Below are 19,235 nucleotides of genomic sequence, written 5' to 3' on the forward strand. Positions count from 1 at the left end.
TAGAAAATATTCATTAGACAGGATCCTGATGAACCAGGTGCTTGCTGGTCTTAACTCTTTTCAGCTTAAACAGCACCTATCCGTTTATTCCCTTCCTTGTCTTCCATTTAGTCATATGTTGGGCAGCAGCTGATAACCAGCAGGTTTCCTTGTGTCGCTTGTCAGGTTAATCAGCAGGCAGCTCATTCGCTATATGATTCCCACTATGCTGCCAAAGAGGAATCAGGGGACTTCAAGTGATTGTGCATTCCACTTCCAGGACAGCGGAGAAGCCAAAAACTGGATTTTGAACTTGTAGAATCACAGAGTGCTTTGAGTCAGAAAGGACCTTTAAAGATCATCCAGTTTCAATCCCCTGTCATGGGCAGGGATACCTTCCAGTAGATCAGGTTGCTCAAAGCCCCATCCAACCTGGCCTTCAACACTCAGTTATGGGACATCCACAACTTCTCTGGGCAATCTGTTCCTGTGTCTCACCACCCTCTCAGTAAAGACTTTCTTTTTTTTTATCTAATCTAATCTAAACCTGTCCTCTACCAATTTAAAGCTATTTCCCCTTTCCTATCACCACCTCCCTCTCCAGCTTTCCTGTAGCCCCTTTTAGGTACTAGAAGGTGCTAGGTGGTCTCCGTAGAGCTTTCTCTTCTCCAGGCTGAACAACCTCAACTCTCTGAGCCTGTCTCCATTGCAGAGATGCTCCAGCCCTGTGATCATCTTTGTGGCCTCTTTGGTACTCACTCTAACAGATCCCAGAGGGTTGGGGTTCCCAGAGCTGGATGCAGCATTCCAGGTGGGGTCTCATAAGAGCAGAGCAGAGGGTGAGAATCACCTCCCTTAACCTGCTACCCACACTGCTTTTGATGCAGCCCAGGTCTCTGTTGGCTTTTTGGGCCATGATTGCACAGTGCTGGGCCAAATTTAGCTTCTCCTCAACCAACACCCCCACAACCTTCTCCTCAAGGCTGTGCCCAATCAATTCTCTGCCCAGCCTGTATTTTTCTTGGGATCACCCTGATCCATGTTCAGAACCCTGCGCTTGACCTTACTGAACTTCATGAAGTTCACATGGGCCCACCTCTCAAGCCTGTCCAGGTCCCTCTGGATGGCATCCCTTACCTCCAGTGTGTTGATGGCAACAAAGAGCTTGGTGTCATTGTCAAACATGCTGAGGGTGTCCTCAATGCCAGTGTCTGTGTCACCAACAAAGATGTTAAACAGCACCAGTCCTAGTGTGACCCCCGAGTTTCACCACTCATTTACATTTTAATTTTCTCCTATTCCCAGCACTATTCTGGCAATCATATTTTTAGTGTCATTTGTTATGAGAAAACATTACATGTGATGATGGATTTCCATTTTCCAGACAGCTAAGTCTGTGATTGGCTCTTGGAAGCTATATTTGTGTTCCTTCTTTGGGAAAATATTTTGGAAACATCTGTAAAACACTATTTCAAATGTCTGGTTTTTGGCTCATTAAATATCAACGCTTTTGCCAAATATAAGCTGAAAAAACCCATCAAACAGTTTAGGGCACAGTGGATCTGTTTGCAAAAAAGCAGAAAATATTTGCCTCAATTGGTTCTCAAAAAGATTCATGTGATTTTGTGGAGAATGAGAGCTTTTCTCACGTATTTCTTAAAAAAAAAAAAATCATGTGTGGTTGAATCATCTTGTTGAATGCTTCCATTATATGGTAGAGTGCTGTTTGAGTTATGGACAGTCACTGACACAGCATTTAGAAAAAGTTGCAAAAGAAAAATCTCTTTTGAAATGTGAACTGAGGGCAACTTTCAGGCCATAGGTTCTAATAAATGAACGGTATATGTGAAAGATCATGAGCTGTTAATAATATCTTGTACATAGACTTTGCTATTTTTCAGCTGAGCGTGTTTCCAATGCCGTCAGTTTATATTTAACAAAGAATTTTGACAGCTTGTCTTTTAGATCTCATTATTCTAGAGGAAGCACATTTATAATGAACATGATCTGAAATACTGAATGTGTGATAACACCAGGAGTTTTGGAGATTTTGAACTGAGTCTTCAATAGTGGCTAAAGAAGAAAAAGAAATACCATGCTCCTTTTCTTAATAGATATGTTTTCCTTGTCCTGGATAGGTCATTAAAGGACCACATTCTTTGTGGGATCAAGGCACACATAAAATAAATTCAGATCTTCAGAAGGAAGAGAAGTGACCACTCACCCCCTCAATTAACTTTGTGTTTTTGTTAGTGCTTGAATTAATTCTGTCTTAGCTCCATTCCAGAGATTCTTGGATTTAGATGGCTGCTGCACTAGCAGTGACATTTCCAGTTTAGTTTGGAAAAGTAGAATCTAGTGTTAATTAAAAAATTACCAGTTACAACCCCTTCCTGCTCAATTTCCTTCAACACATTGTGAATGCTCAATTTTTTTCACTGTGTTTCCTCTACAGATGAGTTCTTCCATGCTAAATGTACATAGTGCTAAGAAGACTATTAACTTTTATTTTTAATCTAAGTAGAACAGCTTTGCAACCCTTTCACAAGTGGCAGGGTTAGCTGCATCCCTTATGCATACAAATGCAGTTCTGCGTGCATTAACCGAAGGGCATAATATAAAGATTCTCCATGGTTTTACTCAGACACTGCTGTCTTATCAAGAGAGATCCCCAGCAGGATGGGTTTCCTCAGAGTGAAACAAGATTCTGCTGAAAGAACACATCAAGGTTTACTGATCTATTTTTGTATCACAAGCCCTTTGCATGAGTACTGAATGTAGTTCGAAGGAGCTCTCAAAATATTACAATTTGTGTCTAAAGCCATAATTCAGTTTGCTTAAGGTAGTTGAAAATTTCCCAAGGATTTAATCTTACAAAAGTGGGTTCAGGCTTATAATGTTGCCCACGTGCACAAATATCTATTATAACTGAGCCCTAAGATAACAGAACGTCAGTGAAATGCACAAGTTTCTGCTATTCTTGTTACTTATTTTGTCTGTCTTCTGTGGTGTAGTTCACAAGTATACTATGAACGGGAAGGACCCAGGTTGTTTTAGGATTTGTTTAAACCAGACCCCACTCTCCACCTTTTATCCGTTTTAAATTTCTAGCCATTAAGGCCTGCAAGCTATTCCCTTCTTTTAGCAGGGTAAATCCATCACTTCATTAATCATTCAGCAGCTTGGTCTTGGCTGCGGGCAGGCTGCTGTGTGTCACACTCTTCTCCTGCTGCCCTTGATTGTTTCCCGAAGAATATAAACCTGCTAATATTTGAAGGAGGCTGAAGTGGTTCCTTATAAGCATAAGTCCCACTTTTGGTTGTAATAGAGTGATCTCTCCAGTTTGGCCTGTCAAAGTTTCTCGGGGCTCTAACTTGAACTGGCAGCTATAACTGGTGGAGATGAGACTGTTACAGCCTGTAGACATGTCCTTCTGGCCCTTGTATCTTCTGGTGAACGCCCATGGGGCAGCAGCATGAAATATGCTCCTGGTGGGCAGACGAATGGAGCTGGCAACCCCTTCAACCATTCTGTGTGTAGAACTTCCCTGGTTCATACGGGGAGGTGTGGGGTTTTTTTCAGGACTTTCTATGTGTGGTCTTCCAGCTTGAAATCTTGCTTAGCAACTACTTTGCTTTTGTGTCACATCAGTCAAAACTCCTGAGCAGCCATGAGGGTTTGCCTGATGGATCTGTCGAGCTTGTTCCTATGACTTAGTGACTGGGATTATGACACTGGTGTTTGGCTCACCAGCATCCACTTTCAGTTGTGGCTTTCTTTGAGAAACCACTGAGAACAGCAGTCCAACATAATGCACTGCTTTCCATAATGTCCATTAGGTGTCCCCACATGCTGGTGGCTCGTGGGCACTTTAATTACATCTTCTCAATTAACAGCAGTGTGCTCTGCATGCATTCATTTAATGGAGTCCTAGATTTCCATATTGAATACAGCACTGTAGCACTTTCACTTTCTGCAAGGAATTCTCATTACTCGGAAGAACTTGTACACTTGCAGACCACTCTGTCAGTTGCCGTGTCTGAACCTTAATTAACATTGCATTTTTAAGTAGATAATATATACAAAATGGTAATTCTGAGATGATAACCACCTGGCACATTCTTTCCTACCACTGTGCAGTTACTCTGTTTGCAATGCAGAACAGTAAGAGAGATTATAAGTAAATTTAATATACAGGCATAATGCCATCCTTCAGCTTTCTTGTTTGCAGCCAAAGCCACTGCTGGATCCCTTGTTAGAGCACTAAGTTTTTTCCACTTGTCTAACTTGTTCTGCCCTGAGTTTGTAAATAAGTCTACGGATTATTTGCTGTCTGAATCATTATCCTACAATTTGACAGAATCTCAAAGGGAGAAGTCAGCTTCTCATAACACCAAGGATAGGTTTTGTCTGTTTATGTGTGTGTGTGGTAATAGGAATAATCTGCATCTCCTTTACTCCCCTCCTCATTTTTGTGTTTTCTTGTCCTTTGTCCTTAGCAGGGTGAAGTTGATTAGCATCTGCAGACCTCCTGACAGCACCACATCTGTAGCCTTCTAGCCTAGCTCACCTTTAAATGCTGGTTTAATGTGATAAGACCATTTTTATTAGTTAGGAACCTTTAAGTTAAAATGACAAGCCATCATAAACAGGTGAACTAAATCCAAACTAGGTCTTATTACTAGAGCTTCTCCTCATAATCTTCCATGCATTTATCTACTCAGTATACTTTTGAGACATCTCCTTTTTGAGACATAACACAGAAAGGACATAAGTGTCTACCATGGGGTTTTTTAAGAGTTCATTGTGCGAAATACTGCCTTCACCTTGGCCAGATTTGCAAATCATCTTGTGAAGTGCCTGCACACGCAAGGAGGTTTGAACATGCAGGAGTACAGCCAATGAGGCGACAGCCTCTTAGAATGTCATAGCATCATTTAGTTTAGAACACTGAGTCCAACTTTTAACCCAGCACTGTTGTGTTCGCCACTAAATCGTATACCCAAGTGCTACATCAACACACCTTTTGAACTTTTCCAGGGGTGATGATTCCACCACTTCCCTGGGCAGCCACTTCCAATGCCTGACCGCCCTTTCAATGAAGAATTTTTTCCTAATATCCAATCTAAATCTCCCCTGGCAGAATTTGAGGCTATTTTTTCATTTTCAGTCACTTGTTACCTGGGAGGAGAGACCAACCCCCACCTTGCTCAGTCAGTTTTCTTTCATTGAAAGTCAATGTTGGCACATTCAGCCTTACTTCTCTCAAGACAGGAGGTGAGAATTCTCACCTAGGCAAGAGGAGGTGAAATGTAAGTTAAAGCTTGAGCAGGTTCAGACATGAATTCCTGTCCCTGGTGAGAAGCTCTCAATTCCCAGGCTACAGACAGTTCCAGAAGGAGGCAATCTTGTAATGAGCTATGGGAAGGACTTCCTCAGTGTGTCTAATAACATACAACATCGTGGTCTTGTGCCTTGCAGAGACATTTTGATTCATCTCCCAGATGATATGCTTAGTGTTAGGGCAGCAGGCAAGGACAGTAACTCTGTCCTCCACTCCTCTGAATGGCATGAAGGGCATTCAGCACCCCAGAGGTGGCCACTGAACATTAAACTTGGCTGCATGGAGCTAAGACTCCCTTAGCAGCAGGGACCTGTGTGTTTCTCCATAGGCCTTTGTATTTTACACCCCTTTCCCAATGCTCTCCATAATTCTGGGAAAAGTGTGGTGCTGGTGGTATAGAAGATCTATCTCTGCCAGTGCCAACAAAGGAGACTAAAATCTATTGTTGCTTTTAAAATTTGTAACCTACACATAGTGAACTTGATATCTGGACACAAGTTTGCAAGTCCTTGTTATGCTTGTCTGTCATTGGGGAAATTTTCAATAATTTATTTCAGATAACTAGTATTTATTATTTGTCTTCTTACATTGGTGATATAATTTGAAATATTTGCTCTTAATTTTAAAAAATGAAGTTCAATTTCTGACATGATTTACCATTGCAAGAACTGATAGAATATCATTATCTTGTTAAAAACAATGCCTGGCTTTTTCTTGCAGCAAGCATAACAAAAGGAATATAGTAAACCAGCTCAGCCTATCATGTTTGATTTCATCGAAGCATGGTAGAAATACTAGCAAAATGATCTTCACAACTTTAATGTCCACAAAATAAGTACCTATAACACATGAAGTGAAATACCAAGGACAAGAGAGGGAGTTAGTGTCAGAATCATTGTCAATGCTCTGTTTTCATGGTATTTGTCTACTTTGGTTTTTTTAGGGACAAAAAGTATTGGCTTTGTGTCAATATTTACATTGTGCTAGAAACAATACCCAAGTAAAGTTCATTGTTTTCCATTTCTTATGAGTGTTGTTCATGTTCCACTCCACAATTTAAGGCTGTTTTAACAATAAAAAGAATTAGCAGCTGACTTCTGTAGATGTGCCTGCACAGCCTGTGTTGTCCTCAGGCTCCAACTGTGACCTCACATCATTAATTCAGAAGGTGACTATAAAAATTGTTTTAAAATAAAACTTGCAAAGTTAATTTTGTTCAACCATATTTACTGAGAAGTTGATGTTTGCAGAAGGCTGATTAACAAAGCATGTTCTTTAAAATATAGTCCTGCATTACTGCAGAACTTTGGAAAGAGAAGACCTACAACACTGAAACTGTTTCTGGATCATTATCTATTAACAGAGAAAACTAACCAATAAAACTATGAAAAATAATGCAAATCTGACCACTAGACCTTTGCCCAAGAACAAGTTCTGGCTGCAAGGAAAGAGATGCCATCAAAATTCCTTGAGTCCTCTCAGGTTTTCAGTATCACCTTCTTACATGAGGGGTGCTCAGATTGGGATGTAGTTTCAGTTTGGGACACCTACATTTAGTTGTTTCAGCTCCCGTTACAACCTCTCATGAACAGAGGTTGAGTGAACGCAGTTGGCACTGAAGTGTCTGTGTTCCCAGAGTCAGCTGGGAACCTGCTACCAGGTTTCAACAAACCCTCTACCACCCTCTACCATCCACAAGTCAGGAGTCTCATGGAATCTTAAATGCCTACCCAACCTATGTTCTCATCTCCAGAAAGGCCCAACTGTCTGTAAGCCCAGTGTCGTACATGCCAACTTGCTAGCTTTAGCATCTGTGATATCCAGCAGATGTAAAAACCTTACTTCATCTCCAGAACACATCTCAGTTCATAGCTAGGCTTGATAGAAGTCCCTAAAGTTTTGGTCCTTTGTTTAATTCTCTGGCTGTTTTACTGTCAGGAGGTTGATGATGTTGGCCTTCCCTGCCGCCTCCACCCCCATCCCCGCTGAGCCAGCCTGATTTAGCATTTTCATTTCTAATGTGGTTGCTCTGAGCTCCTTCTGTGTCTTAAATTGAGATCTTCCTCTGCCAGCACTGTCAGCAGACCACGATTATGTGGAGCTATATTAATTTTTTCTTTGTTTTCTGTCATAAGACAGTGGAGCATATGCTATGCCAATTCATGAGCTGTGGGTCACTTCTTCCATTAGCATTTGTACAATGCCCTTTAATTAGCATTTTCCTTTCTGCAACCATGGGTTTTCCTGCCAGACGTTTTTAAAGATGTTGCACTAAAACTTTATGAATTATTTCCCTTTTAAAAAATTTTATTTTCTTAATAAGCACAATACTATGCTTATAACACTAATCATCCAAATCAAAATTTGGTATAAAGAGTGATGAACTTGGGAACATAATTTTTTCTTGAAAACAGTTCCTCCTGCTGTCCTGTTGCCTCAGCTATAGAGCTGAGAGCCCCTCTTTGGAAACATCACAGTGTTATTACCCTATAATAATCAGAGAAAAAGAATTTGCAAATTTATTTTGTCTCTGTCCATGGCAGGGCAGTTGCACTAGATGATCTTTAAAAGTCCCTTCTAACTCCAAACACTGCATGAGTCTATGATTTATGAATAAATACATAAGTTCATACGGAATGACAGCCTAACTTACTGAAGTTTAAAAGAACTTGTACTGAGCCCATAAACCAATCAGTTACATGAGAATGGAGATAATGAGAACAGTAGAGAGATTTGTGACCTGTAAGAACTTGGGTAAGGGATACAAGATTTTCTTCTTCCAGAGGAGACCAGCAGATGTCTATGAATTTCCATGAAGTCTCTTAGCTGTTACTAAACCCATGGGAACATAAAGTGAAGCAAATTCAAGCATGACCAATGAAGTCTTTTGGTGTTCGTTGAAACCTGCAATACAAGGTTAGACCAATTAGTGCAATGACTGTAAATGTTAAATGTAGACAACTAAAGTCACTCTAGTGACACTCCAGTGAAAGGGTTCATTTAAGTTATAATTTATTATATCAGAGTAGCAATCTTAAGGATTATACCAGATGTTGTGACAAATATGTTCAAGGGTCATAAGCCAGAGTTGATGAAAGTACAACCTGTAATAATTTAAACTTGCATAGAAACATTCATTATAAGTGTTTAACAAACATTAATTAATTAAGCTGTGTAACACCCCACTGTTAGCCTTTGGGTAAGTCAAAGCTTTAGTATCTCAATTTTGCAGAAGGTTAAGCTGAAATGCGGAGAGATATATTTGCCTGAGGTCACACAGCAAGTCAGTGGAAAAACTGTAAATAGAATCTGCAATCTGAAGTTCTCATTTCCCTGTTTTTGCCACTTACATTACACTTCCCACTAGTAAAACGAAGGGGGAGAAAGCAGCAACTGAAGTGCTGAGACTCAGAATATAGTTAACCCAGTTTTCTACACGTGTTCTGGCTTTTTTTTTTTTTTATTTTTTTTTCCCTGCAGCTTAGGCACATATCAAAGAGGTAGGTTGGCTTTAAATTATTTGAAACTTTAACTGTTCTCCATCTACATTTGGTATGCTTTATTTTAGGTGCAAACATTGAAATATTTGATCTCTTCAGAGTTAAATATAGTTTATAGCAACCTTCTTGAGTTTCAGGCGTGCAACTTCACGCAGTCAACCTCCATCCCCTGCAGCTCTTGTGATGCTCTGTGTTTGCCCACTGCATCGACATGGTCCTTCGGTGTGCTCATTGTCCTTGCTTAGCATGGCTTGTGGGCAGCTGCTCCAGGAGTGCAGGTGGGAGATGGAGATGGAGGATGTAGCCCTGTAGTCACATATGTTTGACTTTACAAAGCACATCACTAAGAATGAGAACTGAGTTGTCACTTGGTGACTCTTAGGTTACCTGGGGTTGTGTGCTTTGGTAGCAGAATCAAGCTGGTGACTGAGCACAGAAGGTGATGCCCTGCTAAAAAAGCAGAGCCTTGGGCTGAGCAGATATGTACTCTTCCACTAAGAGGAGACTGTGAGGTGTTTGCAGGGAAAGGGTGAGATACAGAGGGAGAGGTGTTCCTAGGTAAGACCTCAAAGTGAAAAGCTTAAACAAGATAAAGAGATGCTCTGGTAGGTGAAAGACTGGGATGAAAGATTGCTTTAATGTTTTGTCTTAGCTTTATATTTAAAGTGGTGTTCAAAAGGGATTGTGTATGAAGGTGCTTCTTTGTAAGGTGAAGAAAAAGAAGAAAAAGGACAGGAAGAAATTGCTATTAATTCCTAATAAGTTGCCATGGGGTTTTCCTAAAAATGTTCATACATCGCCTGGGGAAAATGTGTCTGAGACAGCTGCAGATATTCAGCAACCCAGCCAGGGCCCACTCTTATCAGGTATCTCTGAGAAGCATCCAGTTTGCTGAAACTCTAAAAACCAAGAGAAACTTCAGTCAAAGTCTGCAGGTCCCAAAACATGTGCTCCAAGCACTAGATCTTCCATTTACCCTACCTATTTCCAACCTACTTATGTGCAACAGCAGTGGAAAAGCCTGTATGAAAGTAATTTGATTTAGGATTATAGAATGACACATATTTTCCTGGTTCTGGTCTGATATACAGCATTTCCCTCCATACTGGGAAATTGGCTTGTAGTTGGGTCCTTCCCAAACTAAAAAGAAAAAAAAAAAAAAAGAAAAGTAAGGTAATATATAATATGATTTTTTCCTCCATTGCTCTTGCCTCATAGATGAAAATATACCTGCAGTTTTCATTTGGCATTTTAAAGTCAAATTTTGTCAATTTTCCCTAATTATCCTTATTTAAAGAAAAAATAAACACCCGAGCAACAAACAAAATCACAAAATAAATAAACAATAAAACTGAACAGTTTCCAATATTGAACTCTATTGTTTAAGTACATCTCGGAGCCATTCAGAGGAAAGTCTGTTCATAATTTCTGTGACACAGAGGGTGTGAGATCCTCTGATGGGGTCAGAATTTCACAGTAATAACTGTTAACTGCTATACAGAAACAAGGGATAATCTCTTCAGTAATGACTTTGAATCCAACTCTCCACAAAATGAATAAAACCTCATCCTGAATGTATATTATTTCTATTTTTTCTCAAGCACTGGAACAGGCTATTGAGGGAACAGGTTGAGTCACCACCCCTGGAAGTACTTATAAGATGTGTAGATGTGACACTTGAGGATGCTTGAGGTTTAGTGGTGGACTTGGCAGTGCTGGGTTAGCAGTTGGACTTGATGACCTCAAAGGTCTTTGCCAACCTAAATGATTCTGTGATTCTATACTACATGTAGAGTGAAACACAGTGCTAAAAGAAAGCTGGAGTTTTCTATTTAAGCTTATAGGAAAATTTGATATAAACCATCATTTTTCAAAGAAACCTCATTTTTTGAAAGACCTATCCTGAAACACAGGGAACCTTTCCTTGACCTCTTAGTACTTCCTCAGCTGTCAGTTTTGAACATTTAGTAAAATTATGAGCATTTTCTGTTCACATAGTTTTCCATCAGAAAATATCCTGGAAAGGTTCAATTATGTGCCTGGCTGTCCAGAGGTACAAAGCAGGCAGTGTGTGCTCATGATGCTGCTCTGACTCTCACAGACTGTGCATTGATCTGCAAGCCCTGGAACTACCCCAGCTCTCTCAGCCTGTCTTCGCAGGAGAAGGGCTTCATCCTCTGACCGTTTTTCCAGAGTTCCTTTGGACTTGCTTTAACAGGTCCTTGTTTTCCTCTGCCAAGGACCCCAGAGCTGGATGCAGTACTCGCAGATGGGTCTCATGAGTGTGAAGCAAACAGGCACAGCGACCCGCTGGCCACGCTGCTTTTGATGCAGCCCAGGACATAATTGGCTCTCTGGGCTGCAAGAAGACATTGCTCGGTCATGTCCAGTCTTTGATCCACCAGCAACTCCAAGTTCTTCTCAGCAGGGCTGCTCTTCATCTGTTCGTTACCCACCCTGTACTGATGCCAGGGTTGCCCCAACTCAGGTGCAGGACCTTCTACTTGATCTTTTTAAATTTCATAAAGTTCCCATGGGCCCACTCTTGGAACTTGTCCAAGTCCCTTTGGCTGGCATCCTATTCTTCAGGAGTGTCAACTACACCACTCAGCTTGTTGTTTGCAGACTTGCTGAGGGTGCACTCAATCCCACTGTCTATGTCATTGATGAAGACCCTGAATAGCTCTGGTCTCAGTACAGACCCTTGAGGGATAGCCCTCATTACTGATGTCCATTAAGACACTGACACCTGGGCCTTCACCTGGCTGCCATGATTTTTCAAATATGATGGAGGGTGGCTTGGCAACTACATCAGCCAGTTCTCTCAGGACTCTGGGATGCATCTTGTCAGGTCCCATAGACTTATGTACATTTAAGTTCTTCAGCTGACCATGAACCTGATCTTCTCTTACAGCAGGAGGGATTTTGTTCCCCTAGTCCCCATTTTACAGGCCGTCTACTTGAGAGGTGTGAGAAGAGACTATGCCAGTGAAGACAGAAACAAAAAAAGTTGTTGGTACCTCAGCTTTCTCATTATCCATTCTTACTCATTTGCAGTCTTGCTTATTGGGACGGGGTATTTGATCCTCAATCCAGACTGCAATTCTTATTTATGAATAAGTGACTAGAATGTGTGTGCAAAATTGTAGTAATACACTCAGTATCATCACTGAACAGGCTTAAATGCTGACTTTACTCTCTGACTGATTGCCTTCTAGTTTTCACTTAACATAAACATTGCTCACTTAGAAAGGGCTGAAGCAATTATTTTATCTTCTCTGTGCATAGCTAACTGTGTTGAATATTTTATTCTCCCTGCATTTTGGACAACTGCCTTTGAGGCATATATATTCCTCACTGAGATTTTTTGGAGAGCTCTGATTGTATTTTGGGTACAATGCAACAAACAATCATACTGTTATTGTACTGCAAAGACAGAAGTACTGAAAGTATGTTTCTTTTTCATACATCTAAATATCTATTGGACATTAATTACTAACCATTTAAGTATGTATTACAGCATGTAGAGTGTTCAGAACTTTTTTTGATAAAAAGATGTAATTTTGCCCAGGTGTGTACCTGCTTAGTAATGGCACCAAAGAGCCTCAAAGAGCTAACATCCTAGATGTACAAAGGATCGTAGGACCACTGGATAATTCAGGTTTGAAGAGTTGTCAAAAAGTTATCTGGGCCAAATGAAAGGGATTTGCTGAAGCTCAAGAATCAAGATAGGTTAATGTCAGGAACCGTATTTCTTGCTGCCTATTTTGGTACATGTTCTACCAGAGTATGCTGCTTTTAATAGATTTAGCAACATTTATCAACTGTAGGAAATTGGCAGCAGACTGCTTCTCTGGCTTGCACTGCACTGTTTCACTGCCTGCATGGAATAGAGAACTTGTTCTCTCTTTCTGCAGCAACTCTTGCTATTGGGTTGGCACTTCTCATGCACTAAAGGCTTATGTCTGAAAACCTTACAAACAGAGCTCCTAAATTTCTTTTTGACTTGGAATATCTTTGTATTACCCCTGCCAACTACAGAAATAAGCTTTGAGCTTTTCCTTTGTTGTTGAATCTCACTCCACCTTTATTAGTGCAGACCCAAGACAAATATGTGTGGAGGCCTGGGAATGAGATACAGCTGAAGTGGGAAAGGTGTTTTTGACTGCTGCTGCACTGAGGGATGCTAATTGGGGCAGGTTGGAGCTCACCATGACTGTGAAGCTATGTACCAGCTTGATAACTGGAGCTCTGCCATTTCTCATATGGGTCAGTGCCATAGTCCTGCTTTAGCTGAAAACTTGCCCAATTTCAAGGTAGCTTTTTACTTCTCATGCTTATTATCTTCCCTCTCTTGTCGTGGCTGTTTTTCTCAATATGGAAACATTTTTCTTGAAAAAAACCCCCACAACATAATTGCATTGGGTGAAGTATGTTATTTAACCTCTCTTTGGACTACTTCCAGCAGCAGGGCCACTAAAGCTCTTTACTGGCAGGCTGGTACAATCTCTGATCACTTCCCTGCTACTTCTACTGCCTGAATCAGTTTTCCTTCTTGAAAAACATCCTGCACAATTCGCCTTACTCCTACCTAATAATTCAGACCAGATGGCTGAAGCTGACCCAGCATAATCTACTCCCCAGGATATAAATGATGCCATTTAGACATACACTGCAATGTTCCCTTAGTTAAAAAAAGGACTTACAGCAAGAGTCTGCAACAACTGACTTTATTTTGATTCACAGTGTTCTGCCAGACAGTAGTCATTTGTGCTGTTACAGAACATTAAAAGGTACATATCAGACACTATCCTACACACAGACAAGAAGACTGTCCCAAATTTCCCAGAAAGGCAACAGCTTGTGTTTGCGTGTTGCCTTAGACCCCCATTCCACCTTGTCCCTGAATGCCCTGGAAAAACAGATGGGAATTATACTGCAAAGCAAGTCAGGGCACTGGCACAGTATTGGAAAAATGAATTCTATGGCTAAGGACCTCTAGAAGGAGGAGGAAAAAAACCCAACTTTCTTTTTATCCTACAGAATACTTGTTCCAGTTCCCAATTTGGTTCTATAGAAATATGATGCACAGAGAGCTCAATCCTTATGTAATGGCATTCTGTGTTGTTAATGCTATTACAGATAATTGCAAAATTGTGCAGCTATCTGCAGAAACAACAGAAAATTACTGCAGATATCAGAATATTGATGCCATTGCTAAATCATCTGAAGGCATAAAGTGAAGGGGGGGAAAGCAAGATGTATGTCTCAAGGAAATCCTCCCTCATTGCTAAGCAAAGATAAAGGTAACAGCTTTTGGAATAGCCGTCAGCACAGCGTACTATCTTCCTGGAGGTCAACACGTGCTGTATTGGGTAGGTGTCTGCAAATTCAGTGGATTTTGGATAAGGTTTCATGCATGGAATAGTTTGCATTGCTCTATGTGGCCACGTGTACTGTCAAGTCTCTGGGGAAGCAGCATTTGCTGACACATGCAGTACAACTTCAGACTAAGCGATGTACAAGATTATCCTTTTAAGCTTAATTGTTTGTGTTCTATAAAATATGGATGGTATCAGAAAGCCTGGCATTGTCTTGTTTGTTACTGGAATGTAGACTTTCCTCTTCTTCCCCTTACTTTTTTAAATGCAAAAGAAGTATAAGAGATTTTTATCTCCACTCCTGCACTGTTTTCCTTTATACCCTCTGTCTTCTGAATCCTGAGTTTGGTGTCTTGCAAATCTATCCAAGGCCAGGTATGATGGGGCTTTGAGCAACCTGTTTTAGTGGGAAGGTGTCCCGTCTGCATTTCTGAATGTGCATGAAAGTACTGAAATGCACTTGGTACCTTCTAGGGCTTCTCTGTGCAGGGGCTACCTGCTGATTAGGCTGATTTACACAGCTGAAGGCAGGTCATTAGTAGAGAGGGCACCAAAATGCATAAATAGGAAAAATCCTGATCACCTTTCCCCTCTAACTTTAAATCACGCTAGTACGTATCTTGAATAAAGGAGAAAGCTTGTAGGAGAGGCTCCTGTCTTGTTCCTAGCACTCTGGGGAATCATTCCCAATTTGCTCATGCAGCTGCATCTACATTTCCTTGCAAAGAGGACTTTAAAAAATGGAATTATGTTTCCCTGAACCCCCCTGGTGATTCTGAAGCCACAGTAAGTGGGTTATTGATCACGAAGGGCTGGACAAACCTGGTGTGCTCATCTGAGGGCCTCTGCAGTTCAGACCTGCTGGTTTGCTTCTCTTTGAGGCCGTGGGCAATTTTCTCAGCCAATACTATGTACTTGTTTTGCTTTGAAATGAGAGGAAATGTATTTTGTGTATGTTGTTATTATAGTCTTCCTTTAATCTCTGCTCAAAAGTTAGTCCTCTCAGACCTTTAATCATCTGTCTCTGTCTGAATTGCCTGCAGTTTACTTCTATCTTTCTGGTGCTCAACTGCTTACAGAAGAATGAGGAATTGTATTGCTTTATCTCATTTTTTCCTTATTAGAATGCTGACAAAAGCCCGTGGTCACAGAAGACAGACCATAGTTTAGGCTATTCAACATTTTTTGCGTATTCATATTATTTAACCCTTGTGCTATCAGGTCTCTAAAGTGTTTCTATAACAAATGGATATTGTGTTGCATATAAATTGAAACAGGAATTGCACTGAAATAATGGCAGTAGGGCTGCAGCACCAAACACTCAGAAGTCAGAAAATGGCAGGTTTAGGCAGCATGTCTGATCACAGATTTTAGCTCTGTCTGATCACAGATTTTTACTTTCTATGTAACTGCTGTCTGAAAAGAAAGTCACTCATCTGTGTAAGACATTGTGTCTTCTCCAGTTCTTACTCCAAAATTACTTTTGTTTAAGTTAACTTTTAAAAAAAGTGGCATAAGAGTGAGCACAGCTCTAATTTGAGCCTAAATGTTTTTATTTTATAAATAATAGTAAATATACCAAGACTTCAGACTGAGAGGTGTATTCAACTTTAGTAAGGGACAGTGTTTCCTGATGTACCTGTAAAGGTTAGATGCTGCTCACTCCTGCACAGGTCTGTAGGAAAGGAAAGGTCCTTGGAGCTTGCCTGCAGAGAAAAAATGCAGTGATGTATGATATACCTGTCCATGGGCAATTGCAAAATGATACTGATATGTTCTCTACCATGCTGATGTTGAGAAAATTTGCTTTCCCACTTCCCCAGTGAGGGAGTCATCCAAAATAAAATAAATGATGGTATCTTTAGAATTACTTCATATGAGAATATGTATATAATTTCTTGTCTGCAATTTATCTTTATAGAGCAGAACTGACAAAATAATTTGGCTAGACTATAGGGAGAGCAAGCAGAATTTATTAAATAAAGTAAGTAATCTCTTAAGAAATAAATTAACAAATTCTATTGAACTGGAAATCCAGTGAGGTTCACTGACACTTTATACAAATGTGAATTAATTGTTGAACAAAATGTTTGGAGCAGTACGGAGATTGGAACTGTTCATTTGAAGAGGTGTTTTGTACTCACAAAGTTAATCAGTAATACTATTGCCATTTCTAAATGAAATCTCAACTTGTTTTCCTGGAAGGGAGGGAGTATAATGCCAAGAAATACTAGATGCAGATTTAATTTGTGTAAGAAATGCCCCATCCCTGGAGGTGTTCAAGGCCAGGTTGGATGGGGCTTGGCACAACCTGGTCTAGTAGAAGCTGTCTCTGCCCATGGCAGGGTGGTTGGAACTATATGATCTTTAAGGTCCCTTACAACACAAGTCTTTATATTATTTCTGTGTTTTCTATGATAAGATTTTAGTCTTAGTGTTGAATTATTTTCCTGTAAAACTCCCCTGGGAGACAGACTGTATTTTGGCATTTTACTTAAGAACTACCATGTCCTCATAATTACTTTTTATGACCTTGGTTCTAAGCTTGGTTCTGTAGCTGCTTGCTGCCATCACCTCCTTTACACCTCTTTTTCCATCCTCAGTAGTATTCAACTCTTTTCCCTTCCTAGTATGATTGCACCTCTCACGTAGTGGAGATGACTTGATAGAGCAGATTTTACTCAGAGCAAATTACAAATCCTATTTTCTGCTAACCTTGATTGACTGCAAGTTTCTGTTCCTTGTTCCATTGAAAAGGCAATATCAGCTTATGGAATAACAAAGCAACCAACTGAGTGAATCCTCTGTGCTTTCTTCTGTGACCGCATAAGTACACTGAAATGCTCTTCTGTGCACACCAGTGATCATTATTCCAGTGAAAGCAACCCATGGCCTCCTTAGAATAGATAAGGGCCTTTACAAAGAGACTGAGATTTTAATATTTATTTTGCACATGTGCATACACTTGCAAATGTGGCTCATACCTAATTTTTAATGAAAACACTAGGGCAAGGCAGGCTTTAAAGCTAGGGCAAAAGCGCTGTTCTTCTATTCTTTGACTGACTACTGTCAACCCAATTAATACTCTGATAATGACAGCAATGCCAGCAGAATGCTACTGCCAGAGGGCAATTTCTAGCTTACTTCTGCAAAGTATTTATCTAGAGATAATTACATATTAGCCTAATATGTTTTACTTGCAGTTGAAATACAAATTGACCTGGCGTCGAACCATATATTGCAACTGTTTGCAATTGCACTATGAGCATTCAAAGCAACTGCAAAAAATTCCCCACATCAAGAATGGAGAAACTTCCATTCTCATTGCAACTATCCTGTATCTTTTAAAATAGGCTTTAGTTTTAATGGTGGAGTGAAATGTTCTTAATAATATGAAATATAAATTCTTACAAGTATATCTGTAAAATAGAAGTTAGTGTGGCAAGGTGGGGATTGGCCTTTTCTGCTGGGCAACTAGCAATAGGCAAAGGAGAAAAGGCCTCAAGTTGTGCCAGGGGAGTTTCATGTTGGATATTAAGAAAATTTTCTTCACTGAAAGGGTTTTCAAGCATTGGAACAGGCTCCCCAGGGAAGTGGCAGAATCATCATCCCTGGAAGTGTTCGAAAAATGAGTAGATGTGGCACTTCATGATGGTTTGGTTTAGTAGGCATGGTGGTATTCGGTTCAAGGTTGGACTTTATGATCTCTGAGGGCTTTTCAAACCATACTGATTCTATGATTCTTCTTTTCCCATTGTACATGACAAATAGAGTACATAATGAGTTGGAAAGTTGTAAAAGGAATTAGAAGAAAATTTCCACTTCAGTTGTTACTAAAGAGAGGGAAGAGATTCTAGAGATCTGGCCAGGGACTTAACGTAAGGACAAGCACAGACCCTATAAGAAAATCTCTTCTTTGAGGTCCCAAGACGTATCCAGGTAGATGTAATCTCTGTCCTTCATAACCAGGAAAAAGGCTGTCCATTGTTATTATTTAAAATAGTATGGAGTTTATTTCTTCTCTGGCAAGTCAATTATCTCCGTTAGACAACATATCATCTCCTGTGTGTGACTATCAGACTAAAAACTTTTTGTCCAAGGAAGGGAAACACTTTTCCCCCCTCTCCTTAGGTCATTATATGCACAGATTTCAGTTTTTACTGCTGGATCTTGTATGTCTGATCATGCCCCATGGAAATAGTGTCATAGAAAAATCTGAACGTGATATTAAGACCTGGTTTGTTGCTTACTCTTGGTTGAAACCAAACATTAATCAGCCACTTCTGAATGGCAACATGTTGAAGTGATGAACCCACAAAGTCTTTCTTCAAGTTATGCACTCCACTGGAAATATTCCCAAATGAACTTACAGATAGGGCTGAGAGTGATTTAGATGCCTTGGATGGGTGTCAACAAGTTTCTCTTAAGGTATTTTACATCTGCAAATTTCTATTTTACTGGTTAAAACAATCTGTGACTTACTTCTCTCTGTATAAGGGTCTGTTCTGCCTATATTGTTCAGGTGTGCATTAACATGTTCTTTGCATCTCTTCTTATAATGCTATTCCTTTGCATTTTTGAAATTCTTTCTAAAGACCTCTTTAAAATAACAATATACCTCAAGCATCTCATTGAAATTTTAGAAAAAAATGTTGCATATCGATTCTTTCTACTAAAATGTAGTAAATGTTTACTGTTATGATAATAATGTGTAAGCACATACTGGCCAAAGGAAAACACCATGAATTCAAAGCCAATAGGGCAAATAACGTCTTTTACTTGTTCCTCTTTACAAACAGATATTCAAGAGTTTTATGAAGTGACACTGCTAAATTCCCAGAAAAGCTATGAACAAAAAATTGAAGAAGCAAATCAAGTTGCAGAGAAATGGGAGAAGACAACATCTGCTACAGAACATGAAAATCTGCAGAAAAAACAAGAGGTAATTTAACAGATTAAGAATTAAAATACATATAATGACTGAGATGTCTCAAACCTGAGAAAAGCCATGCAATGGTGTATAAATTGAAA

General features: G+C 40.0%; 1 protein-coding gene across 4 annotated transcripts in view; it reads left to right on the plus strand.

The window, feature by feature from the left end:
• The window catches only part of LOC114065354 (disks large 1 tumor suppressor protein-like), a 166,721-nt gene that overhangs the window by 99,808 nt on the left and 47,678 nt on the right, over window positions 1-19,235 (plus strand). For all 4 annotated transcript variants that reach the window (XM_027899201.1, XM_027899200.1, XM_027899202.1 and 1 more), the window contains exon 4: window positions 19,004-19,146. In XM_027899201.1, coding sequence (XP_027755002.1) covers window positions 19,004-19,146 — 143 coding nt within the window. The remainder of the gene's footprint in view (window positions 1-19,003; window positions 19,147-19,235) is intronic.

This window comes from Empidonax traillii, unplaced genomic scaffold (genome assembly GCF_003031625.1).
Source record: "Empidonax traillii isolate 1590-97213 ecotype Southwest subspecies unplaced genomic scaffold, ASM303162v1 scaffold649:size547179, whole genome shotgun sequence".
In the NCBI taxonomy this organism is placed as follows: Eukaryota; Metazoa; Chordata; class Aves; order Passeriformes; family Tyrannidae; genus Empidonax; species Empidonax traillii.